At 38.5% G+C, this 27278-nt stretch overlaps 1 protein-coding gene across 1 annotated transcript in view; it reads right to left on the minus strand.

Moving 5' to 3' along the window:
- Positions 1 to 27278, minus strand: part of MAGI3 (membrane associated guanylate kinase, WW and PDZ domain containing 3) — a 250383-nt gene that overhangs the window by 4701 nt on the left and 218404 nt on the right. The window contains exons 15-19 of the mRNA XM_004380440.3: positions 24045 to 24230; positions 11441 to 11543; positions 10525 to 10648; positions 9772 to 9915; positions 610 to 748 (exon numbers count right to left, since the gene is read on the minus strand). Coding sequence (XP_004380497.1) covers positions 610 to 748; positions 9772 to 9915; positions 10525 to 10648; positions 11441 to 11543; positions 24045 to 24230 — 696 coding nt within the window. The remainder of the gene's footprint in view (positions 1 to 609; positions 749 to 9771; positions 9916 to 10524; positions 10649 to 11440; positions 11544 to 24044; positions 24231 to 27278) is intronic.

Genomic DNA, 27278 nt, shown 5'->3' on the forward strand with positions numbered 1-27278 from the left:
AGCCAAGGAGGAGAGAAAACTGGGATGTTCTGAAGAAATTTTTTTTTTTAAATAATATTGTGTTTTAGGTGAAAGTTTACACAGCAAATTAAGTTCCCATTTAATAATTGTTATACAGATTTTTCCATGATATTGCCTACAGTTTTCACAATGTGTCAGCATTCTCATTATTTCCATTCTGTTTGTTCTGTTTCCATTGATCTAGCTTCCCTTCCCTTCCTTGCCTTCTCATCTTTGCTTTTGGATAAATGTTGACCATTTGGTCTCATATAGTTGAAGTTCTGAAGAGATTTAAAATGTTTTCATGGCATTTAGACTGTTTGCCTCTAATGCCCTTGTTTTTTACAGGCACATTTCTCTACAAAAGCAACGATATGTTTTCTTTTGAAATAAGCTTAAATATATTCTACTCCAACAAAAGACCTGCCTGAAGTTGCTTGTTTCCTAACACTATAATAACTATGCTATGCAACTAGCTTTAGATGGTCCTGCTGTCTACCTCTGAATTAGCTAGTAAAATACCTGTCCATTCCAAATCGATATTCCTTTGTTTTCTGCTGCTCCCCTTAACACACAACTTTTCAGCTATCAGTTGGCTACTTTACTTACCATGGTCAGGTATCAAGCCGGTTCCTGGCCTCAAAAGAAGAAGAACTTTATTTCCACCGGCCTGAATGAGCTCAATTGCTCGAGTATGTGTGATGCCTTGTGTAGGTTCCCCATTGATTTCAACAATCTGGTCACCAACCTAGACAGGGAACAACCAGTCATAGGAACAAATGAAACTCTATGCATCCTTCTCCAATTCTACTTCTGTCAACTCTAGGCCTGCTAAGTGACTCTCTTTCATTGGTAAAATATTTCATTTGTATGTGGTGCTATCATGGCTACAGTTGATGAGGAGTGGATAGATGGTAGCAATAAAAAGAGACAATGTGCAATTTTATTTACTCTATAAAAATCTTACACTGAAAAGTTTTATATGACTAGTCAGTCAGGATCTGGGCATCTTGAAGTCAAGATTCAAATTCTACATTCCACTGAAGGTTAGTGGTGGAAGAGGTGAAGTGAAGAGGTGAGGTCTCTACAACAATCCAGATGACACCATGGAGCTATATTTGAATGATCAACCCCATGAAGGGTACTTTCAAACTTGAGCTGAATCTTGGCTTTATTTCCCAAAACCTGGGCAGGTGGCTCCTCATTTTAGAAGCTTCTGCCCCTCCCGGCCAGGGAGAACTGTCCACTCCTTCCTTTGTGCTGCCACCATATCCTGTACGTACTTCTATTACGTGACCTGTGCAATGTTTTACTGCACATGACTAACATCTTGCAAACACTATAAACCTGCCTCAATAATTTCTGAAACAGGAAAACAAGAAGGATTTTGGGTAAAGACAATTCAGTGATCATAGTAAATGTTTACTTGAACATACTGCCACATATTAAATTTTATCGTAAGGGGAGTAGCAGGAAAAGTGAAGAATCTGTACAAGGTAACCTCCTCCATGTTAAACACATTGAAAACTTTTTATCTTTTTTTTTAAAACAAAGAGCAACAAAAACATCAAGATTAACTTCAACATCAATGGGCAGACCAGAAAAATCTTTAACAAGTTAGGGTTTATTAAAAGTATTATAATAACAAGGAGAGGAAGGATGAATGTCTAAATAAATTTGGAAAAGATGTCTGTTGACAAATGAACATGACTGAAGAGTTCTAAAGGCCTAAATGAGTTAATATTAACTAGTGTGAAAAGAAACTGTGAGGAGCTAGAATCATACGTAGTAGTGGAATGAGCAGAGCTGGATTAGCCAGACTACAGAATAGGGAATGTTGAAGATACTCCATCTTCCACCCCACCCCCCACTGCAATAAACAACCATAACAAATTTTACTAATAGATGATTACAATTCAAGAGACACTAACAGGTGTAGAAACAAAGAGCTAATTTGCTAATAACGAGTTTCAGAAGAAATTAAAAACAAACTGAATAGCATTGATGCCATAAGCAGGTAAATAATTAAAACTGTACTAAAATATAGTCTTGGAATGAAAAATGAAGGAGTTTTACTTTCAAGTATTAATCAAAGAAAGAGATTCCTAAAATATCTACATATATTCTTGTTGGTTCTGAACCTTTAAGGACTTCAAAGCCACCAAGAAGAGTGGAGAAAGGGCTTTAAAATCAGCCATATTAAGAATTAGTCAGTTCTTGTCTTCCAGATCCAGTGAAGTGCTTGGGGTGGGATAGGGAATCGTTGAAAAGCACAGAGTTATCACTATTACTTGGGCCTTGACCAAACTGACTTATTTAGGTTGAAACATACAATATGCTGATATTCAACTTTTTTGACCTATAGAAATGGCAATGTCATATAATTCAACTTAGTATTTTGAAGGAGACTTCAAACAAGGTGTAGAAATATGGAAGAGATTGAAAGAAGATGAAAGATATTCTTAAATATTAATACACTAAGAATGATATCATAGGATTTCCAATACTGCTGCAGACTTCCCTGCATAACAAAGGCCGAATGGATGAGGAAAAGAAAGGTAAGCCCAAGAAGCAAATCCCCTGTGCATCTCACGCCCTTGCCATCAGAGGAGGGTTCCAGTTTTTCATGGTTAGTAGTAAAAATTAATAGTACCAATAATGAAAAAATTTTATATTAGTTAAGATTATCTTCCAGTTTAATTTAAAAGGAAATAGAGTTTGGTGTCCTATAAAAACCACATAAACAAAAAGATAAAGAATAATGACAACAGATACTCATTTGAAGATGAAAGACAGTGCAAACTCTTAAGTTAAACATTAAATAAAAAGGGAGTGCATTTCCTCCTCAGGTATACTGAAGTCTTTTACAACATAATATTTATGAATGTATATTTAGTAAATATGTAAATGTAGGAATTCTATAGATCACATTCACAGCCACTACGATATAATTAGAAATAAAGTAAAAGGTGACCATCCCTTTCCCTAACTTAAGGAGTTAGCCTATCACCTCCAACATAAGGAAGTCCAAAACATAACAGTGAAGATGTTTTTTAAAAACAATGAAAGTGTACCTACAACATATCAAATCTGATCTTATGTTGCCAAAGTACTACTCAGAGGAAAATGTCTAGCTCTGAGGCAAGAGCCCAAACTCACATGCCTGTAGGGTCATGGCTAATAATATAATGCAGTTTGCATAACCAGAACTCACTCAAATTCAAAAGTTGGTAACATGGTACTGGGCAAACAAAGCATTTCTGCAAGCTGCCAGTTTGTAACCACAAACACTAATATTGTTTGATAGTCAGTGACCTGTGGGCCCACGGCATGAACAATGTGAAGCCTTTCTGGGAACAGGGGCCAGGAGGTCAGAGCCATGAGTCTGTGTCAGTTACAGCACAACCTCACGGATGCCTGAATAAGTCTGGAAACTATGATCTTGAAATGCACATTCTTCTACACATAAGCTCAGCTTCAGGATGGCTGAATGCATGGATTGATGACTTTTCTTTATGAAGATGGGTCCTGCTGTGTTCCTTGGAGCGGACGGGCATGAGAACATGTAAATAGGCCCATCCTATGAAGGATTGGGTGGGGGAGAATTAAGGAAATCAAGATAACATCAGACATATTAAGTGGATCTGAACAGAGACCACTATAGGGCCAGCTTCCTCCTATAGCTGAGGTGAGGGAAATAGGAAATTACCAGAAGCAGATTCAGCTAGAGGTTCAATTCTAGAGAACAAAATGGGGATGTGATGAGTAATTCTGAGGGGAATTTGAGGTTTCTGTGTTGTCCAGCAAGACGCACAGGGTTGGAGAGTGAACAGACGATACCTCCCAACCTTACTGACTTCAGCATCAGTCAAGAGAGCTGATTTGTCTAATGAAATGTCAGCAGAAGCGATATGTCACTTCTGAGCCTGAAGAGGCAGTAGTTTCATTATTGCTCTTTTCCCCGTGCCTGGAGACTGAGACAGGGGCTGCTCCTTTAGCCTACACCAAAAATGAAGAAAACATGGAGAAGAGATGAAGTCAACATGGACATGAGTGAGAAACAAAGGTTTGTTACTGTAAACCAGGTCATTGTTGCATAACTTAGTCCAAGCTAACTTACACAAGGCATTCTATAAAATTAAATATTTACTGATTAAAACTGTAAAAAACTAAGCATGGAGAATATACTAATATGAATATTTATTTAAAGCCAGTAACTGGTTTATACTCAATGATTTTAGTGTAAAATCATTTTCCTAAAAAATAAACAAACAAATTAGGGATCAGATTAGGTTGCCTCTGTATCACTCACTATTTACTAGAAATGATGTCTGTCATTATTTCAAAAGAAAAAGGAAAAATATGGAAAAGTCAAGTATAACTTTTGCAAAGGACCTGATGATTAATGGTAGTGATAGCAGTGACATCCTTCTAGATTTTCAAATATATTTCAAGGTGAGAAACAACTGAAGGGTACTGGCTTCAAAACAGAAAGACTGAACAATGGAATACTACTGAAGTTCCACAAAGCAATTCAAATATTTGGAAGAGCTTACTGAAAGCAATCCAGAAGTAACATAACCGAAGGGGACTCAGTCATTATTTAACAGAGAAAGGTTAGTGGGACAACTCTGCAGTGCAGGGCAGTGGTTAGGGAGCTGGGCTTCACATTCTGGTCCCACCTCTTCCTAGAGGAGTGGCCTCATTTTCCTCATCTGTTAAATGGGGACAATATTAGTGCCTACCTTATGGGGCTGTTGGGAGGATTTAATGAGATAAAACATGATTAGTATAAACAAAGTAAAAATAAATGTTAGTTCTTGCTTTATTTATTTGTTTTCTGGTTTGCCCAAAACCAGATTTAAAGTGAGTCACTATGAAGAAGATTTAACAGTAGCCTGCACCTCAGTCTATACAATGCAAAAATTTTAACTATGAAAAAAGTTTGTTGCATATTTATGAAAAAAGATGAGCGTCTCAGGAATAAGACAGATAGATTTGATATACAAAATAAAAAAGGGAAAAAACCTTTTAAAAAAAAGGAAATAAATAGAATGAGGAAAAGTAATAAACATAATCAATAAAAAACTTACTTTCCAGAATATATGTGAAACAAAAGCCAATACCCAGATTTCCCTTAATGAGTGATTAAAGAAGAATTTAGATGATAATTAGCACTAGATATACAATCCTGTCGATAAAGAAAATGAAAGCAAAAGTAGATAGCATTGGGAAAATGCTTTGAGAATATCTTGTAAAACATAACTGAGGTTATAATTAATTTTAATTATATTCTTTGGCCTAAATCCACTGTCCAAACCTGTATATATCTTATTCTCTTAGTACAACAAAAATAAATGGCAATAAAACTTGTAATTGAACAGATTTGCCACCAGGGGTCATTTTTTATTAACTTTAAATTGGGAGGAGGAAGAGGGACAGTGACTCTTAGATTTATGGGAGACAGGCCCTCAAAAGTGGAAGAAAGTTCTATACTGAGCTACACAAAACTAAAGATTAAAAAATGGCACCTTTGAGAGGAAAATGTAAACATTCTTTTAAATTACTTTAAAAAATTTAAATGTGATTAAGAATATAATGGGAAATGTATCTTTTAATAAAAATGAATAAAGGTTTCAGTTTTGTAGAAAAATCAAATTATGGGAACAGAAGAAAGAAGGGAGAAATGAAAGGGAAAGACAAATGTGAACAGGAGAACCAAAAGAAGAAAAGAGACAGGAAGAGGGATAGAGAAAAATTATGTTCCTTTGCAAAAGAAGGTCACTAGCTTTTTAGGCAGTCTTACATTTTTTAAAACAACATTCACTAAAAATGTATTAAGATTTTAAATTGATTTTTCTAACACAAATCTTGTATAACCTTACAGCCTGTTGATAAACTACCCAAGGAATCATCCAAACGGACACAGCCACAGCCTGCTGTAGTAAAACGTGGACTGGACTTCCAGAATGACAGACCTGACTCACAGCATGGCTGTCACAGGCTGACTGACCCTGGCAGGTGTCTTAGCCTCTCTGAGCATCAGTTTTAAATCTGTAAGTGAGGATAATGCCATCTACCTCACAGAGTTTTTGTGAGACTAAAAATAAGTAAAAACAAATTTTTCCTAGAAAAATACATGTTGCCTGGAAGATGTAAAACTCTTTAATATTTTCTAAATCTGTCCTATTTTAAAAATTTAACTATATCAGACACTATTCCCTAATATGAATCTTTTCCATTCAGCTGACTTTCTATGTCCTTGGCCTAGAAACCCTGTTTCTCTTCTCTGTCTCTCTAGATTTTAACCAGATTTAAGGGCCAGCTTAAGACTCAACAAATTTATAGATTCTCTCAATGGCTCTCAACGGCTTTCCATCTATGTTACAAGTTAACATTTTCTTGTTTTACTGAATTATAGTATTACATGGTTTCCTAATGACTTTATAAATCCCAAGACCTGTCTTTCCAATAATAATTTCTGGGAGCTAATCTAAAATATTTTTTTTAAAAAATAATTATCTCAGTACCTACAAGTTATCATCCATTTATTCTACTCTTTCAGCAAATATCTATGGAATATCTACTGTGAATGTTCAAAGCACTACATCAGGTGCTGAAGACATTAGAAAAATAGATACAGGACACAAAGTACAGTTGTTGACCTAACAGAAAAAGCAAGGGAGAAGAGAAGAGATGCAAGACAGGGGACAGGCAGAGAGGGATGCTCAAGTGGCTCCATGGTGCATGTGTGAACTAGACATTCCCGGCTCTGATCATTTGGGCAGTGGCCACTAGAGTAAGTAGTCATTAATAACACATTTTATTCAGCACCAATTATATGTGAAACTCCCATGATCCTTGCCAAGCCAAAAATTCTGGTAATTTAGTAGCCATAAAAATTACTCTTCTCTGAAAAGATGATTTATTATCTTTTAGAGCAGACCTGGGCAGAGCAGCTTGTTTGCTTTTGTTTTCAAACTTCAGAGTTTAGTTTTCAAATAAAAGTTGATTTAATCGCAGAATTCTAAAATTTCTATTCATTTGTAACGAATGACACATTTTTAGAAATATACTTTGTCTGCTTTAAGGCCTGTTTGCCTTTTCTTTGTTGAGATGATACATCTGAGGGTTATAATTGGAACTAACATTTATTTTATATTTACATACTCGTTTTTTATTTAATTGAACTTTTGTAACACTATGTACAATGGAAGATTAAAAAATTTTTTTAAATACCCAAACAAATTTAAAAGAAAGAAAAAGAACTAAGAAAACCAAGAATAAATATATGTCATCCCCTACAGTGTGTCAAATTCCTCTTATTAAACTTTAAGAAGTTTACTTGGCCAGAAAGAAAGAAAAAGAAATTAATTATTCAGTCCTACTGTGGTCAATGGAAGTTGCTGGGTGGTACAAATGCACTTGGCTGCTAACTGAAAGGCTGGAGGTTCAAGTGCACCCAGAGGTCCCTTGGAAGAAAGGCCTGGTGAACTACTTCTAAAAAAGCAGCCATTACAAGGTCATGGAAGCGCCATAGTCACATCCAAACTCCCTTACGGACTGAATTGCTGGGCTGAGGGCTATGGGGACCATGGTCTCAGGGAACATCTAGCTCAAATAACATAGTTTATAAAGAAAATGTTCTACATTCTACCTTGGTGAGTAGCGTCTGGGGTCTTAAAAGCCTGTGAGTGGCCATCTAAGATACTCCACTGGTCTCACCCCTTCAGAAGCAAGAGAAAACGAAGAAAACTAAAAATACAAGGAAAAGATTAGTCCAAAGGACTAACAGACCACAACTATTATGGCCTCCACCAGACTGAGTCCAGTACAACTAGATGGTGCCTGGCTACCACCATTGACTGCTCTGACAGGGATCACAACAGACGGTCCCGGACAGTGCAGGAAAAAATGTAGAACAAAATTCTAACTAAAAAAAAAAAAAAAACCAGAGTGACTGGCCTGACAGAGACTGGAGAAACCTCGAGAGTATGGCCCCCGGACACCCTTTTGGCCCAGTAATGAGGTCACTCCAGAGGCTCACCTTTTAGCCAAAGATTAGACAGACCCATAGGACAAAACGAGACTAAAGGGGCACACCAGCCCAGGGGCAAGGACTAGAAGGCAGGAGGGGACAGGAAAGCTTTAATAGGGAACCCAAGGTGGAGAAGGGAGAGTTTTGACATGTCGTAGGGTTGTTAACCAGTGTCATAAAACAATATGTGTACGTTTAACGAGAAACTAGTTTGTTCTGTAAACCTTCATCTAAAGTACAATAAAAAAAATTAAAATCAGTTTGAAAAAAAAAAGCAGCCATTAGAAACTCTATGGAACACAGTTCTATTATGACACACATGGGATTGCTCTGAGCTGGAATCAACTGGATGGCAACTGGTTTGGTACTCTGATCCATGTATTTTATGTATTGTATCTGAATTCTACAGATGAGGAAATTGAGGTTCAGAGAAGTAATCCAGTGGTACACAGCTACAAGGTGGCAAGCTAGAACTTGAGCCTTTTTCTGTTTTATTTCCAAACCCATGTTCTTTCCACTCTATTAAATTATCTCCATGAGAGTGTGTATTGAGGCTAGATGGAGCAGCACTTGATTAGCTGTACTAACGGCACTTGGCCATCAGTCCCTCTCCTTATCATAAATGCTCTCCAGCTCCGGTTCTGTGACTCTACAACCCCTCTGCTCGTCCCTCTCCCCCAAGTTTTCTCTACCTCCTCTGGACAGCTAATTACAGGCCTTACCCAGAGTTCTGCTGTTGCCCCATTACTCCCTAAATTTCTCTAATTTTAATGATCTTACCCACCACAAAGGCTTCAATCATCATCTGGGTAATGTCACAATCTGGGTTGCTACCACTAGTTCTAATCACCTGCTAAACATTTAAACCTGGTCCACTAGCTGGTAGCTTCACCTCAACAAGACTAAAACTTACTATATCATCAATCTTGGCCAAATCGCTTCTTCCGTTGGCCTCCTTAACACTTTTTCATAGTATAGGCAGGGGCAAAGCCTCTGAGTCATCCTTCACTCCTCCTTTCTCTTCATCCCCCATTCATTTAACAAATATTTGTCAGTCATCTAGATAGGCCTTTTCTTAACAGCTGATCTCGTATGCTGGCGGGTTTGAAACACTGATCTTCTGGTTAGTAGTAGCTGAGTGCCTAACCACTTGCCACCATGGCTCCTTTGCCACTGCCCAGGACCTGCCTAATGGGGCCCACCCTACTTGTATATTCTCCTTTTCCTCTGCTCCTCGATGTGTTTCCTAAATAAACTCTAGGCAAACTGACCAGCCTCAGTTACCTATATATGATTTATGCTTCTTTCGTTTTACTTCTTTGCTTGTTTCTTCAGCCTGGAATGTCTTCTCTCCTCAATTTCTCTCTGTTGAAATCTTATCCACCTCCCAATGTCACCTATTCTGTGTAATCTTCTCTGATTGCCCCCTTTGAACTTCGACACATGTCTGGTCATATTGAGGAAGGACGGTATCTTTTTTTTAAGATTAAAATATATTTTATTAATCCATTTTCTCACAAATGTTGCCTATGCAAGTGAAAATTGCTTTTTCTTACCGACCAAAGTCAAGAAGGCGAGCGTGGCATAACTGCAATACCGTATGGCCTTTCAGGTTCTAGTGATGGAAAAGCCTGCTGCTTAGGTTCAGGTTTCTGCATTCCCTTGAACCAACTACTTTCAAAAGCTCTCAGTCTGAAGCCATAACCAAAGGTTGCAGACAGAAGCTGACTCACATGAATTCTGCCATCTTTGATGGCAGGACCATCCTCAGCAAGACGCAGGATGAACAGCCCCATGTTGTACTCCTTTCCCCCTCGGAGGCTGAACCCAAAGCCCCGGGGCCCCCTCTCCAGCTCCACTGGGTAACAGCCAAGGCTCTAGAGAGAAAAATGTGAAAGAAAAACAAGTTTTCACGGATTGCTTTACTTACATTTTGAAAAAAGACTACTTTTATAACCGGAAAAATGACTTAATACTCTTGATATGCATTTCTACGCAGGTCTGTATCATAAGGAAGGAATTTAAGTTTTGGCTGAAGGGCTACTTAATTTTTAAAGATGCAGCCTAAATTAATCGGCAGACTACATGTCTTCTCTACTAGTTGGTCAATGTACAATGGAACAACCAGAAAAACAGGATTTTGGAAAGTGCTTCCCTTAAGTAGGTTGTGACTAATTTTCCTGAGGGGGAAAAAAAGATCAAAACTCTACCTTGATTAGCTAAAACACTGCTATTTATGTCTAAATACTTAACCACGGGTTCAAATTTCTCCAACTGTAGGGTAAACTTTTACTCTTCACATCCTCTCACAGAAGCTAATGGAATGCCGAACACATAGTCAGGTTCTCAAAAATTATTAATTTTGCAAACACATTTATCTGAACTGCATCAGCAATAAATTTTCACCAGTGTCAGTAATTTAGTAATTCAAAATATCAGTCCACACCTGGGGCGGGGGGGCAGGGGGCGGGGCGGGGGTTGTTTACCTGACTGTGCCGACTGCCTACAACTGAAATCATTGCCGTGTCAGGCTGCGCAAGGTGCTTATGGTCAGACCACGAGTGTCTGTAAGTGGAGACATCTTTTCCAATTTCACCTTCTAGGGCACTTCTACAAGAGAGAGAAATCAAGTCACTCTCTACACTGAAAAAAATGAAAAAGAGTCTAAAATAAACGCAGATTGATCTCTGTTTTACTTTAAAAGCCAAACCTCACCATTCCCCATCTGACCAACCGCTAAAAAGAAGAGATCTAGAACCAGAGAGACGCCAGGCAGAAACCTGCTCATTAACTCCAGCACAGCCTCAAGTCTGTCGACATCTCCATGTTCGTTGTTTTTAAAGGGCGTTGGAATGCAGTTTACATCAAGGGAAATTGTATACTCAAGTAACGGAACCAGAGGGCAGATAAGTTGACCTTGCTACAGAGAAAAATGGCTCTCCTATAGAACCAATGCCTGGGAAAATACTGAATTTCAAGAAATCTAGTTTTTGTTTCATGGCTAATATTTTCAACAAGAGGAAAGAGGTATGTACACACAGCTATGCCTCCTCACGTAGTCTGAGGGACAGCTACCTATGAAGGTTTGGGGCTTCACTGCCGAAGGTATGCGGACCAAGAGTGGCAGCGCCAGATGCTACTGTCACTTCTTTCTAATCCCCACTTGTCAGGCATGATTGGATAATTATATTGTGCCCAAGGGTGGGGGCTGGGAAGAGGGACAAAGGCCTTGGGGGAGGGAGACAGATAGGGAAGGTATCTGAAGGTAGAATATGCAAGAACTATCATTCTGACCTCACCAGCTGGCTTCTGTATAATTGCAGGGGAATGGGGGTGGGTGGGTAATGGAGGGTGGGGAGAAAAGGAGACACAGAAAACAAAACCTGAGAAGAACAGCCCCACCTGTCCCCAGGTATGTGGTTGGTCTGTGACTGTCCCATGGGCCTGTGCTGCAGGGCTGGGCTTTGCCTGGCTGAGTTTGTTCCTGATGGTGGACCATGATGCTCTGTGCAAACGAGAAACAAAAGAAAAAGAATTTGTATGTAAAAATGTGAAGGACAAGTAGATCCACAGACATGAGACAGTAACAAATGGTCACTGCTTTGCCAACTTAGCAACCTTAGCATGAACAACACTGTTGTCAGTTGTCTGGAATTAGCACATTAACATCTTTTCCCTGTGGCTTTTGACTAATGTTTACGCTTCAAGAGAATAGGAGTCAGGTTCCCACTGCACACACTTCCCCTCTTTCATGTTTGTTTTGGTCATCTGTACAACATGAAAATCAGAAATGAACATGCTCAGTACAGTTTACCTAGACGACAGCTCCAGGAACTATCTTGTAGCCTATTCTGTGGGTTTCCAGAGCACATTCCCCATACCACTCCACATGACAAAGATAGGTCTCAGGAATGCTGGAACACAGAGGTGAACTACACACATCTTTGAAACTGCATCTTTGATAGAGGAGTAGTTATTTTGTCTGACATTGATTACCAAAGACAAACATGAAATCGTCCTGAGTGGTGACAGATATTTATAAAATTTTATTGCTTCTATATCCTAAAAATACAAACACAGGTTTAAAAAAATAAATCAGCATATGTTTCTGTATCATTCCCAACAGTTCTGGGTCTCCTGCTGTTCTTCGAAGGCAGATTTCATAGCTAAGCACAGCAACGGCCTGCATGTATATCTAGATAGCAAGTCAAGGGAGGTAAGAGTTAAAAGAGATACTTAAGGCTATTGGAATTCATATTTTTAAAGGTGAAACTTTTGAATACTTTACCCTGTCCAAAACTCAAAGCGTGGGATATTTAAAATATCAAAGAAAGGGGGAATAATTTAGTGTTTAAGACCATCATTTACTAGCTGTGTGTTCTTGAGAAAATTACTTAAATTCTCTGTGCGTCTAATCTTATCATCTATAAAATGGGAATTATAGCTATCTCATGGGGTTATTATGAGCATTAAATGAGTTTAGAAATGTATATGCTTAGAACAGCGCCTAGCACACAGTATGCACTGTATCAATTTTACTATTATAATTATTATCATTATCACTGTCATCATCATCATCAAAATGATATCTCCTATTTGGGGCTGCATTTCTTTTCATTTCTGTAATCTGAAATATTTACCTTACTTAGCAAAAATGTTCAAGGTAGAAGTCAGAACAACACGTGGAAACTGATGTAAGTAGAGTCTTAGAATATAATGGAGATGGAGAAAGACTGTCAAAGAAGACGCAAGAGAGATGAAAGTTTAAGAAGCAATTTCTATCGAGGAAGCTCAGCTACAGGCTTTACTACATGCATCTCTATTTTACGGCTTGGATTAAGTTGTTCTTCAAAGTTCTGTGGGACTAAAAACGGAAATAACTTCTTATTTTCATTTAAGAATTTCTTGTAACTAGAGGCTAGAGAGGATCCTGAAAACACAGGCAAGAGGGTAAAAAGCAACAGGAGGAGAGAGTAATGGTAGATGGTGCAGCCATGGTGGCCCCAGAGCACTTCTAATGCTCTGATTCTGGATGCTGGGCTTGTGTGTCTACATGGATTTAAACAATGTGTACCAGACCGAGAGATGTAGGACCAACCTTTGCAGAACTTTACCAGAGGGTTGTGTTTCCTCTTTAAAGTCAAGTGTTTGGGGAAGGGGGAGAAGGGGTAGCGGATGAACTTTTATTTGTTTATTTTTGGTGATCTGGAAATATGTTGCTATTATAAATTTTCTTTTCCTAATTAGCTTAACAAATTTCTTACCTTGGCCTCCTAACTGGTCTCCTTGCCACCAACCTCCTTCCTTCTGCTTCCAGAATTCAAGTTCTAACATATAGATTGAAACATGCTGCTGCCCAGGTTAAAAATCTATAGTACCACTGTTGCTCACAGGATACCATCCAAATTTCTCACCTGGGCACTCTTGCCTCCCGTCCAAAATGTTGCTTCCTCTGTGAAATCTTACCTAGCTCCTTAAGCACCCTGGGATCACAATGCTGTCACGGTTTATCACAGTGTCAGACCTAGCTGAATACCTGTCTCTCCTGCTAGACTGTGAACTTGATTACAGAATCACACACCATTTATCTTTATATTCTCTGTACCCACTGGAAATTCTCACAAGTCCTTCCACCTTTGTTTACTCGGTATGTCAATTTCAAGTTACCTGTCTCCAAACCAGTGCCTATGGAGCTGAATTTTCTTCTGTCATTGTAAACTCATGGCTACTATTACGGGAATGGAAACTGATGGGAAAAACTAGCATCTAGCAAGAAGATAACTGGGAGATGCTTGTATCTTTGAATGTGTCCAATTTAGATAATATTTTGGCTTTATTAGCTTGGCTAGAGTAATGGGTGTACAATATGAGAGCAGGACAGTACAAATAAGCTGATCAATTTCAAGTTCTCCTCTACTTTCTCCTAACGACAAGGGGTGTCACTGCTAGGCAAAATGCATCACAAATTGGTGCTTACTTTTTTAGTTCTATGTTTTTTTGTTGTCTCCTTAAGGTTAAATAACACTTTCTATCATTTTTTTTTTTAATTTTTAGTCTTCCGACCCATGCTACATGGCTTTTCCAATCTATTTCCATGTTATAACCTATAATACTTCTCAAACTTAAATATTTACTCTATGATATCAACCAAGCCTATGTTCTCTCTGAATTTTATTTGAAAGTTCTCCAAATAGTAAAATAATAGGTTAAGTATACCTTTCCTCAATGAGAATTAATTTTTTTTTCTTGAGTTTCTGTTTGTAAGTACTTAACAGAAAGCTTATTATCAGAAGACAAAAACAAAATCCCAACAGTTAAACTACAGTAACAAACATTATAATTTTTTTTAACTGCCAAATCCTTTATTTTTTTTTTTTTTTATTGTACTTCAGATGAAGGTTTACAGAACAAATAGTTTCTCATTGAACAGTTAGTACACATATCGTTTTACAACAATGGTTAACAACTCCACGACATGTCAACATTGTCCCTTCTCAACCTTGGGTTCCCTATCACCAGCTTTCCTGTCCCCCCCTGCCTTCTAGTCCTTGTCCCTGGACTGTTGTGCCCCATTAGTCTCGTTTGTTTCATGGGGCTGTCTAATCTTTGGCTGAAGGGTGAATCTCGGGAGTGACTTCATTATTGAGCTAAAAGGGTGTCCAGGGGCCATACTCTTGGGGTTTCTCCCGTCTCTGTCAGGCCAGTAAGTCTGGTCTTTTTTTGTGAGTTAGAATTTTGTTCTACATTTTTCTCCAGTTCTGTCCGGGACCCTCTGTTGTGATCCCAGTCAGAGAAGTTAGTGATGGTAGCCGGGCACCATCTACCGGGCTCAGTCTGGTAGAGGCCGTGGTAGTTGTGGTCCATTAGTCCTTTGGACTAGTCTTTCCCTTGTATCTTGTTTTCTTCATTCTCCCTTGCTGCCGAAGGGGTGAGACCAGTGGAGTATCTTAGTTGGCTGCTCACAGGCCTTTAAGACCCCATACCTACTCACCAAGGTAGAATGTAGAACATTTTCTTTATAAACTGTGTTATGCCAATTGAGCTAGATGTTCCCCGAGACTATGGTCCCCACAGCCCTCCGCCCAGCAATTCAGTCCCTCAGGGAGACAAATATTACAATTTATTGGGAATCATCTTTACCAAGAATAATTAAGAAGCCTATGAAAGAACTCTTAAAACTCTATTAAAGGACATAAAAGTTGATCTGAACATTTGGAGAGACATTCCATCCTCTTCAGTGGGATGACTACTATTTAAAGATATAAATTCTTCCAAAGTTAAAATATACATTTAACATACCCTCCAATGTTTCGTTCTGTTATACATAGGGTCGCTATGAGATGGCGCTGACTTGACAGCACCTAACAATATACCCTTCAAAAATTTCCAGTTGGATTTTTGAGGAGCTTAATAATTTGCTCTAAAATTTTATATAGAAAAGGTCCATGAATATTTAGTTGATTTAAAAAGAGAGAACTTGCCCTAACAGATATTAAGACATATCACATTGACATTTAAATATATATATATTTAATGCTCTCTCTCCCTATATATATATATAGCATTAGCCTAAGAACAAATCAACCAAGAGAACAGAATAGAGATCTTGGAGGCTCATGTATAAAGAAGAAGTGAATATACACAAGGCACTGGGGAAAAGTAGTGCTGTTTAATAGCTAGTTTTGGGACAACTGGCTCACTATAGGAATAAAAAATTAAAACTGAATCCCTACCTAAAACCATATACAAAGGTAGGCTCGTGATGGATTAAAGACCTAACTGCAAAAGGAAAAATTTTGAATCTAGTAGAAGATTTAATGTAAGAGAAAATCTCTGTGACATGGGATAAAGGCTGACGTATCTTAAATAAAACCCCAAAAACAAAGACCATAAGGTAAAAATTAACTAATCTGATCACATTTTAAATATGAGTTTCTGTATAATGAAGGGCACCATGGTCACAGTTAACACAGATGACAGGAAAAGTCATTTGAATTTTCTAAAATTAATGTAAGACTGTTGTTGCATGACGTTGAGTTGATTCTGACTCAGTGTGACCCTATAGGATAGAGCAGAACTGCCCCATAGGGTTTCCAAAGAGTGGCTGGTAGATTTGAACTGCCGATCTTTTGGTTAGCAGCCTGAGCTCTTAACCACTTTGCCACCAAGGATCCACCAATATAAGACTAATGCCTATATAATTTACAAGGAATCCCTAAAAATCAACAAGAAAAAGACAGAAATCCCTCAAAAATGAGGAAAGGATATGAACAGTCAATTTATAAGAAAAAGAAGCAAGCACATGAAGAGATGCTCAAATTAACAGGTAATCAGAGAAATGCAAATTAAATAACCATGAGATCATGCTTTCCATGTTTTAAACTAGCAAATTTGAAAGCTGGATAATGACAAGTATTGGCAAGGACAAAAAGTTATAGGAACCCTTGATGTTTTGCTGGCGGGAGAGTAGATGGATGTATCAATTACGAAGGACATCTGACAGTACTCAGTCAAAATAAGCATATGTATACTCTTTGACCCAGCAATTTCACTCTGAAAAATTCTCACACTCCTTTATAAGGTACACATATGAGGATGTTTATCAAAGGATTGTTTGTGAGATCGTGAAGCTGGAAAGCTGGAGGCAACGTAGTTGACTGTTAATGGGGGAATGGACAGGTAATATGTGGTAAATACATTTTTTGAAAAACTGTCAAGCAGGTAAAAGTAATCGATCATATTCATCCAGTAACATGCTTAAAAGCTCATGGTGCTACCAAAAGCACAAGCAATCAAAGAAAAAAACAGATAAATTGGACTTGATCAAAATTAAAAATTTTGTGCATCAAAGTATAGTCTCAAAAAGTAAACAGACAACTCACAGAATGAGAGAAAATATTTACAAACCACATATCTGATAAGAGTCTAGTAGCCAAAATTGTTATGGATTGAATTGTATCCTCCCAAAATATGTGTTGGAACCCTAACCCCTATACCTGTGGATATAATCCTGTTTGGAAAGAGGGTTTTCTGTGTTAATTAGATCATACCCAACTAGGGTGGATTCTAAATCGAATCACTTCTGAGTTATAAAAAGAGCAGAATGGACCAAGAGACACACCCAGGGAGAAGAGGAAGACAGACAATAGAGACAGATGCATCTACAAGGATTGCTGGCAGCTACTAGAGCTGAATAGGCAAGGAAGGACCTCTCCCTAGAGCCACGCTCTCAATTCTGACTTCTAGCCTTCTAAACTGTGAGAAAATGAACTTTTTTTCTTTAAAGCCACTACTTGTGGCGTTTGTATTGCAGCAGTACTATGTAACTAAGACAAGAATATATAAAGATCTCTTACAACTCATTAATAAAAAGACAAAAAGCTAATTAAAGATGAGGAGAGGATCTGAATAAATATTTCTCCAAAGGGGATACAAAAATGGCCAATAAACACAGGAAAAGATGCTCAACATTATTAGTTATTAGGGAAAGGCAAACCAAAACACAATGAAATACCACTTCATGAATATTAGAATGGTTATAAAAATTTTTAAAAAAGGCAAATAACAAGTGTTGGCAAGGATGTGGAGAAACTGGGACCTAAGAATGTAAAATGATATATCTGCTGTGGAAAAGTTTGGCAGTTCTTCAAAAAGTTAAACATAGTTACCATATGGCTCAGCAATTCCATGCCAAGGTATATACTCAAGAGATATGAAAGCCTACACCCAAACAAAAACCTGTACACCAATGCTCATAGCAGCATTCATGATAGCCAAAAAGTGGAAATAACCCAAATGTCCATCAAACGATGAATAGACTAACAAAATTTTGTACAATGGAATATATGTAATCATAAAAAAGAATGAAGTACTCATACACGTTACAACATGGATGAACCTTGAAAACGTTATGCTAAGTGAAGTAAGCCAGACACAAAAGGACACATCTTGTATGATTCTATCTATACGAAACGTCAAGAACAGGCAAATCCATAAAGACAAAGTAGTTTAGGGCTGGAGCTAATCTAGAAAGATTAGAGCTGGGGGGCTTTGGGAGGATGGGGAGTGACTGCAAATGGGCACATGGTTTCTTTTTTGGGTGATGAAAATGTTCTGGAATTAGTGATGGTTGCACATCCTTGCAAATACAGTAAAAACCAGTGAGTTATACATGTTAATGATTTTTACAGCATGTGAATTATATCTCAATTAAAATTTAAAAAAAAGTAGACATGACAAATAAATGCCATATGGTATCCTGGACTGGACAAAAAAAACCCTCAAAAATAAATGCTGACACACAAAAATATGCATTTTAAAAGACACACAAGTAAATGAGGCACATAAAACACACTAAAATGGTTTGGTTGCCAGAGGGAGTAGAGAGAGAAACGAGAGTGGGAAGTGGAGAAAAGGCGGATAAACTAAATAAACAAAAGAGAATAAATCAGAAACAGTACAAAACAAAAAGATGACAACACTACCAGAATCATCCCAATGCAAGTCCTTGGTAGCTTTTGGTAACTCATGCTCATACTTAAACGTGAACAAGACCTGACAAAAAATTAGAAATCAATTTTGAAACACAGTACAATTTGGAGGCTTCTATACAACAAGCAAAGAACAACTAGGCATAGTCATTTTATGTTCTATACTTGAGAACAAGACACATGGTGGCGGAAGAGGTGGCAGTACTGTGGGGAAGACCATGACACAGAAATGGTTCCAAATCCTGAGTATGACTGGAAAGATTTATAAGAGACCTGACACTTGGCTTGGTGTCTTGGCTAACTATTTCCTTGGCAAAATAAGCACGAATGTTAAATGGTACACAGCAAAGGGGGGAAAAAGGTTAGATGGAACAACAGTTTTTTCAGGTAAATGTCTTTTACCTATTTATAGTGAATGGCTTATGGAAAGCAGTATCCGAAGGAAAGTAATGCAGCTCTGAGGTATTGATCTGAATGTGTGATTTCTGAAAATAGCTTTAGAGCTATAAATATTCATTTGACTCTAGTCAGTTGATAGATCTTATATTGAATTCAGTGAGAAACTTGGAAGACTTACAAACTCCATAAATGTAATTTTTATGGACAGAATGAAGACCTTCTATTTTTTCCTAAGAAAAATAAGAGATTCTGAATGTTTCTATAGTTTAACAAAAACCTACAGTATAATAAAATAATACGGAATCACTGAAAAGTCATTTTACATAGCCATTGTGATTTCATTGTAAGGGGCTGTGCCTACATATGAAATATACTTTAAAATACACATCTGCTAGGGAGTTTCCTTCCATTCTTCTATTTCTCCAGAACAATGGCTATCATTATACAGGAAATCTCAAGAGTCTGTTCAGAAGTATCTGGGCCAGAATGACAAAGGTCACCTTTACTCTGAGAAAAATCATCGAGAAATTTTGTATAACTTTTCAGAAAAAACACTATCAATAATAAAGGGTAACTGTGGAAAAAACAAACAAAACAAAACCAATTCATACAAAGAGAAAGACATTGTCTTTCTATCACCAAACTGTCCATCCCAGGGCTACTCAAAGTGTGGTTTGTTCACTGCCAGTGAGCAATATGTACTACAGATGCTGAGAGTAAGCATTTAGAAAATTCTAAACAATTTGACACAGTAATTTTATGTTTACCTTTGTTTCATTTTTCATTTAATTTTTATTGTATTTCACAGAAATATTGGTCTGCAATGGACTGGAAAAAACCCACTGGTCCTCTTTTCTAGATGGCTTGAAAAGCACTGATCTATACTACTGCTAGTGCCACTACTTCTAGCAGTTCCCATCACTTAGTACCTGCTATGTGCCAGGCATGGTTATATAAGCGCATGATATACATCATTCTCAGAACAACCTGGAAATGTTATTTCCTGTGGCACTGAGGACTGCTTCTCTTTTGGGTCACAGAACGCATGTTAAGGCTTGGGAGCAACCCACAGAGGCCATGTTAAGAAACTAAGATAAAGAAATGTGATCAAAATCACACTTAAGTCATAAAAATCATTCAAAAAAATTTTTTATTGACCATTTACTATGTGCCTAACAAACATTACTTTAGGCCCTTGAGACTTAGTGCTGAGCCTGACAAAAATCTCTAACTTCACAAATCTTATGACCTCACATTCTAGTGGGGGAGATGGGCGATAAACAAGTGAACAAATACATAATTTCAGATAGAGATAACTAAAGTGCTTCGAAGAAAAATAAAGCAGGGTAGAAGATTAGAGCAGGCAGGGAAAAGTTATTTTAGATGCTACGGTTAGGGAAGGCATAGCAGTTAGGAGCACAGGTTCCGGAGTCAGACTGCCTGATTAAATTCCCGGTTCTGCCACATACTAGCTTTATGACCACAGGCAAGTTCTTGAACCACTCGGTGCCTGTTTCCTCATCTACAGAATGAGAAAATAACAGTGCCTGTCTCACAGCATTATTTTGAGTATTAAGTGAGTTATATACAAAGTATTTAGGATAGTACCTGCCACATAGTAAGTGCTTACTAAATATCATTATTGTTTCCTTAGGATGTGGGATTTAAAGAGAGGGAGCCAGCCTTGCAAAGATGTGGGGAAACATTTCAAACAGTTAGTATGCTCACTACTAACTGAAAACTGCAGGTTTGAGTCCAGCCAGAGGTGCCTTGGAAGAAAGGCCTGGTGATCTGCTTCCAAAAAAACCAGCCACTGAAAATTCTATACAGCACAGTTGTACACACATGGGGTTGCCATGAGTAGGAGTCAACTAGATGGTGACTGTTTTTTTTTTTTTTTTTTTTTTTTAATCATTAGATGAGTATATTAGTGTATTTATGAAGATTATGTACTATTTCACCTTTAATCCTCACAATGATCCTGAAATAAACATTATTACTTCCGTTCTACAGATCAAAAAATCCTGAGGTTTAGAAAGGTTAAGTAGCTTGTTTAAGGCCATACAACTAGCTAACAGGTGTTGGTGTTAGGATTTGAACTAATGTCTGTCTGTCAAAAGCCTTACTTTTCCTATGGGTTTATATTACCTTTGCTAGGTAATGGCACAGAAGCTCTCAGAACTAAAATCTCCTGACTTTCACTTCCTTCACTCAAAAAATACTTACTGAATACCTATTAAGTGTCATAGTTAATCAAAGAATATTTTTTAAGTCTCTACTAATGTATAAGTGTTCCGCTGCTAACCAAAAGGTTGGCAGTTCAAATCCGCCAGCTGCTCCTTGGAAACCCTATAGGGCAGTTCTACTCTGTCTTACAAGGTCGCTATGAATCGGAATTGATTAGATGGCAATGGGTCTGGTTTGTTTTTAATGTATAAGATGCTGTCAGAATATAAGGATAAACTTTGTCTTCAAAGAACAGACCAATTTAAATAAGATCATTTAAATAGGGAGATGGTCATCTTACATAAGAGTAATGCCAAATGTTGTACGTCCTACTTTGGTGAGTAGCGTCTGAAGTCTTAAAAGCTTATAAGCAGCCATCTAAGATATATCTACTGGTCCCACCCTGCCTGCAGCAAGGGAGAATGAAGAAAACCAGAGACACAGGGAAAAATTAGTCCAAAGGACTAATGAACCACAACTACCACAGCCTCCACCAGACTGAGTCCAGCAGAACTAGATGGTGCCCGGCTACCACCACCGACTGCTCTGACAGGGATCACAATAGAGGCTCCTGGACAGAGCTGGAGAAAAAAACGTAGAACAAAATTCAAACTCACAAAAAAAAAAAAAAAAACAGACTTACTGGTCTGACAGAGACTGGAGAAACCCCAAGAGTATGGCCCCCGGACACCGTTTAAACTCAGTACTGAAGTCATTTCTGAGGTTCGCCCTTCAGCTAAAGATTAGACGGGCCCATAAACAAACGATAACACATGTAGGTCAACCATGTATATGAGTTAAATGGGCACACCAGCCCAGAGACAAGGGTGAGGAGGCAGGAGGGGATAGGAAAGCTGGTAATGAGGAAACCAAGGTCAAGAAGGGGAGAATGCTGACGCACTGCAAGGTTGTCAAATAGTGTCACAAAACAATACGTGTATTAATTGTTTAATGAGAAACTAATTTGTTCTGTAAACTTTCACCTAAAGCACACACACACACAAAAAAGCCAAATGGATTGCAGAGACTAGAGGTACTATAGGAGTGTCTCAGTTTCTTAGTGCTGCTGTAACAGAAATACAAGTGGGTGGCTTTAATGAACAGAATTTATCTTCTCACCGTTTAGGAGGCTGGAAGCCTGAATCCAGGGCGCTAGCTCTCTTTCTGCTCTGGGAAAAAATCCTTGTCTCAGCTTCTCTAGTGTTCTTCTTGGAGATTGCCACATGGCATCTATCTTTTCCCCATCCATGCTTGCTTGTCTCTGTGCCTAATCTGCTCTTCATATCTCAAAAGTGGTTAGGTTTAAGACACACCCTACACTGATGTCACCTCATTAACATAACATTATCTCCACAGTATAGCGGTCAGGATTTACAACACTTATTTTTAGGTGACACAATTCAGTCCATAACAGGGAGTTCAGGTGAGGAAGCCCATGTGCACAGAGGCCAATGAAGAAAGAAGCCTAGCTCCGGAGAGGGTCTGAAGAGAATACTGGGAGGTAAACTTAAAAGGCAGGCTGAAAGATCCCTGGGTGTTATAAATGGTTTGCACTTGGCTGGTAACCAAAATTTTGGTGGTTCCAACCAACCCAGTGGCACCGTGGAAGAAACAGGCCTGGTGATCTGCTTCTGTAGAGATTACAGCCAAGAAAACCCTATAGAGCAGTTCTACTCTACAACACATGGGTTCTCTCCAAAGTCACAAACCAACAACAAAAACAAAATCAATAACAATACAAAGCAGGCTGAGAGCAAAATCATAAAACACTTCGCCTGCAGAGTGGGGAAGCACTAGCGGCTTCTACAGAGTATTTTAGAAAGGAGAATCACTAGCGCCTGGTCCAGACTGGAGAAGGGAAAGAGCAGAGGCTGAGATGCGAAAGCATTCCAGGGTCCGGCCTGGAACTGGAAAGGGCCTCAGAGAGCAGCCAGGTTAACTGTCCTGTCCACGTGGAAATACACCTACAGTATCTTGGGTGGAATGGAGATTTATGTAATACCTTAGATATAAATGCATGAGAGCAATGCAGTAGGAGCAGAAAAGAAAGGACAAATCAAGAGGAACTATAAAAGACCTGGAAACTGCCCAGATTAGAGTGTCATGGGAGCAAATGGGACATGAATGCACATCACAGTACCAGGAAGTTTAACACGGAAGACTGACCCTTCACCATGCTGTTGTTTTTGGTTTCTCATTAGTTTTACAAAATTTGGAAAAATGAGATGAGCATTCTATAATGGATACCTTGTAATTCATAAACAAAGACCATGGACTGATGTTATTCAAAATGGCTCCTAATTAGAAATCCTTAACGATCAAAAGGCAGCTTGAAAGCAAGGCAAGACACTTAATGCGTCTGTAAGACTCCAGGGCTGCCAGTATGTGTTTTATGCCCTATTTACTGGCCATTGCTACAGACTCTCTTTTTCCCATTTATAAAGCAGCTGCCCTGAACAAAGCCCTGCCCTCAAGGAAAGGCACACCGCGGCATGGGCCTGACATAAAAGGTTTGATATCCACAGTGACTTCCTTTGAACTGTCTACAGGATTTTCTCTCACACAAGCAGAGACTTAAGACATTATTTCAAGAAAATAAGATCTGAACAGTATTGCCAATCTCCGTAAATGCTGGGTGCTTGCTTCTAAACTCCAGCACTTAAATAAACGGCCACCACTCACTAGCTGGATTATTTTTCTGGAGTTGCTGACAACTTTGTAAGAAACTTTCTTTTAAGTTCACTAAATACAGAAGGCAAAGAATGAGATTCCAGGTCTATAAATGGCTCTATCACTGCATGATTCTGGCCATCTTGGAGGAAGCCCCTGCCTTCTGCAGGCTCGGTGTCTCTGGGACCATCCTGGGGAAGGCAGGCCTGCTGGTTCCTTACCTTCTTCAGCAATGACCGTCAGTGTGACGGTGACACCGGCATCTTTGATCAGCTGAACAATGTTGTCATGGGACAGGTCAATAATAGACTGCCCATTAACTGCAGAGATCTGATCTCCAACCTTCAGTTTTCCACAGCGACCAGCAGGACTTCCTTCTATGACTCGACCAATCTTATGAGGAATAACTATGAGAAAAAAACCCAGGTTTTCCAAATTACTTAAGAGATCTGCTAGTGTTAGAGTTATCATCATCATCAACATCATAAATTCAACATCGTAACATCAAAGAAAATTCTTAAAAAATACACCAAAAAAGCTCCACACATGATCATTCTATCAAGATTCATAACCCTCCTTTATAATAATCATTGGGATCCTCCTGCTCATCATCATCGGATCCCAGGATCTCCTCTTCCTGCTCTGGTAGATCACTCTCAGAGTGGGGAGCAGAACCTCGATGCTGAGTTTCAGACTTCCTTTGGGCTTTGTCCTTCTTGACCTTGGTTCTTTTATTTTGGGCCTGGAGTGCAAGCACTTTCCGCTCCATGGCGAGACCGGTGACCACCGGGTGCCTGCACACTCAAGTGGCAGTCATGTTACCTTTCACTTATTGCCCACATACATACATACTCTTTACATAGTTAGAATCATAGCATATAAATCTCTTTGCTGTTTTTCACTTACCAAAAACCTCTTCCCAATATTTATGTGGTCATCTCAATTATCCTGTTTAAGGGCTACTGAGCACACAGACACTGAAAGTATCTCACTAATTTGATGTGTCATGGTTTGTTGTTGGTCATTTAGGCGGTATCAAGTTTTTAGCCATTTTAGAAACTGCTACAATGAGATCATCTTTGGTTCTATTGAAGAATCTCCTTAGCATAATGTCTGCTTGACTTTTGAAGGGGCACTTATTCCCACAAGGAACCTTGTAAATAAATGCAGTTGAAGTTCAAGTTTAGGACTTGGTCAGAACTCCAAGTACAGTGAAATGACTGACCATTAAAACGCATCATACTTAGTCCTGTGTGGAAATAGTTCCTTTTATTTATGATTTTGGTCTTTTTGAATCAGAAAAGCTGAGTGGAATTGGAATGTTAAATGTTTCAAGTGAAGACTCTTTGGCTCATGGATACAATCCTACCTTCAACGCAAAAGCTGCGTCTAATACATTTGCAGAGACACTCCTTGCAGTACTACTGTATCTCGAGCTCATAATGCTAGAGGCTTTCCTAGACAAACTATTAAGAAATTTTGCTTTTATTATGATTTAAAATGAGTTCTTAGACATACAGGAAATCTTGCCAAAATATCTTCTATTGGGCAATAAGGGGCATCTGTATTAAGAAACAAATGTTCCTTCTTGTTTGCTGAGAATTTCCTAGGCTGGGTCAGGAAATTTATCAGGCACTTGTACTCCTGCTGACTACTGATTGTTATGAATAGGGATAATTAATATTTTTAAATGGCACTGTGAATGGTGTTTAATTTCCACAGTAAAATGGGCTTCTTAGTAGTGTTTCTGAGTCATATCTAGGTGTGTTACATTTTACTAGGCCTTCATTTGGACTGGAAAAGTTATTCTTGGCCATGATTTATGTTCCCATAGACAGTGCCATTTCTTGGCTCTTCCAGGATTATACAGTGAGAGATTTTATCTTAAAATAGAGGAAGTCAATGTTAGAAGCAAGTGCTATTTAGCTCTGAATTATATCAAGCACTTATTATACCACTTTCCTTACAAGCAAAGTAATTAGAAAAATGCCAGTGCAGTATGGGCTGCGTGCTCTGCCAAGAATTCTGAGTAGATTCTCTAATGGTACAACAGGTGGCACATCAGAAACATACGGTGAGTCACATGGTGGCCCTGTGGTGGCCTTCTAAATCAATACCTTGGTTATTCTTCTTAGAAAAGAGTTACTTGTAGATAGTGTTCATTCTAGATTCCCTGAGAAGAAAATCATTCAGCACCTTGGCACACTCAAAGGGGTTTGTTCAGACTTGAGAAAGTATCAAATAGAATTAATCTCTGAAGTCTTGGTGGTCTCCTTTCTCATCATGTGGGCAATGCTGTAATAAGGAATTGGCAAATCTTGGTACAAAACTTCCTGAAGGGTTGGTCGTCTGGGTAAGGGAAGGTAAAAGTAGTCGGATTGTTACTGTCTTCATTGGCATTTATAGCAGTGGCACCAAAACAGTTAAAAATAGTAAACAGATCAGCAAAAAGGTAACTTCTGAACATTCTCTGGATGCAGTGGGAAGTTTTCAAGGTAACTCCTTGTACTACACATACCTAAGAAGTCTGAAGTCCTGCCTTGCTTTGTTGGAGTACAAAGCCTACAGGCATTTGTTATAAGGATACCTTAACAGTCTTCATTCATTTTTGGCCTCAATTTGTCTCACAGCCTGGCTTGTCCAGCTGCTGACATCACTTCAGTTCCTTTTAACATTTATTTTCCAGGAAACAAGGGACACTAACTAGAAGTGTCCTCTTCTCAAAGAAATCCTTTGAAACCAGAACTAAAAAGCATATGAAAGAGCAACACTAAAAGTTCTCAAGTACCGGCAAACCCAAAACTAGCTAAGTCCTTTTCATCTTAAATAGAGGCCTTTTCTAAGTACTCCATTGATTCAGCACTTATAACAAACTAGGTCCAAGGTAGTGAGGCTGCTAGGCCTGCATCCCTGGTATTGAAAAAGTCAACAGTAGAGATTCTCAGAATTTTATAACTGGTACCAGAGATGCTACTAGAAACTTTCCTTGTGACAAATGTTACCAGAAAATACCATTTAATCAGAAGAAAAAACAAAAAAAATCTACGCTGAGCAGCATTCAGAGATAAGGTCCATAATGAATGATCTATTCTGACTGACACGTTTCTTGCTGTTTCCCTTATGCTAACTCTTCTAAACCAAACCTTCTCTGTTACACAGTTGGCAGCATATTGCTCAGTGTCTGTTCATCCAGTCTCACTCCAGGACATTTCCTTCTATATGCAAGAGATGGATGGAGTTCCAGGAAGAATGCTTCAGGGCTCAGCATTTACTGAGATTATTAACTAGCTTTTCAGTGAAATTATCAATTCTGGTTTCGCACCATGACTGAAAATCTCAAGTACCTTATATAAAATTCATCAACAATCTAAGCCTAATTTACCATGCAGGCTGATAATTAATGAACTGCAACACTCATTTCCTGCCACACATTAGCTGTTGCCTCAATCTTACAT

Source organism: Trichechus manatus, unplaced genomic scaffold (assembly GCF_000243295.1).
Source record: "Trichechus manatus latirostris isolate Lorelei unplaced genomic scaffold, TriManLat1.0 scaffold00073, whole genome shotgun sequence".
Lineage (NCBI taxonomy): Eukaryota > Metazoa > Chordata > Mammalia > Sirenia > Trichechidae > Trichechus > Trichechus manatus.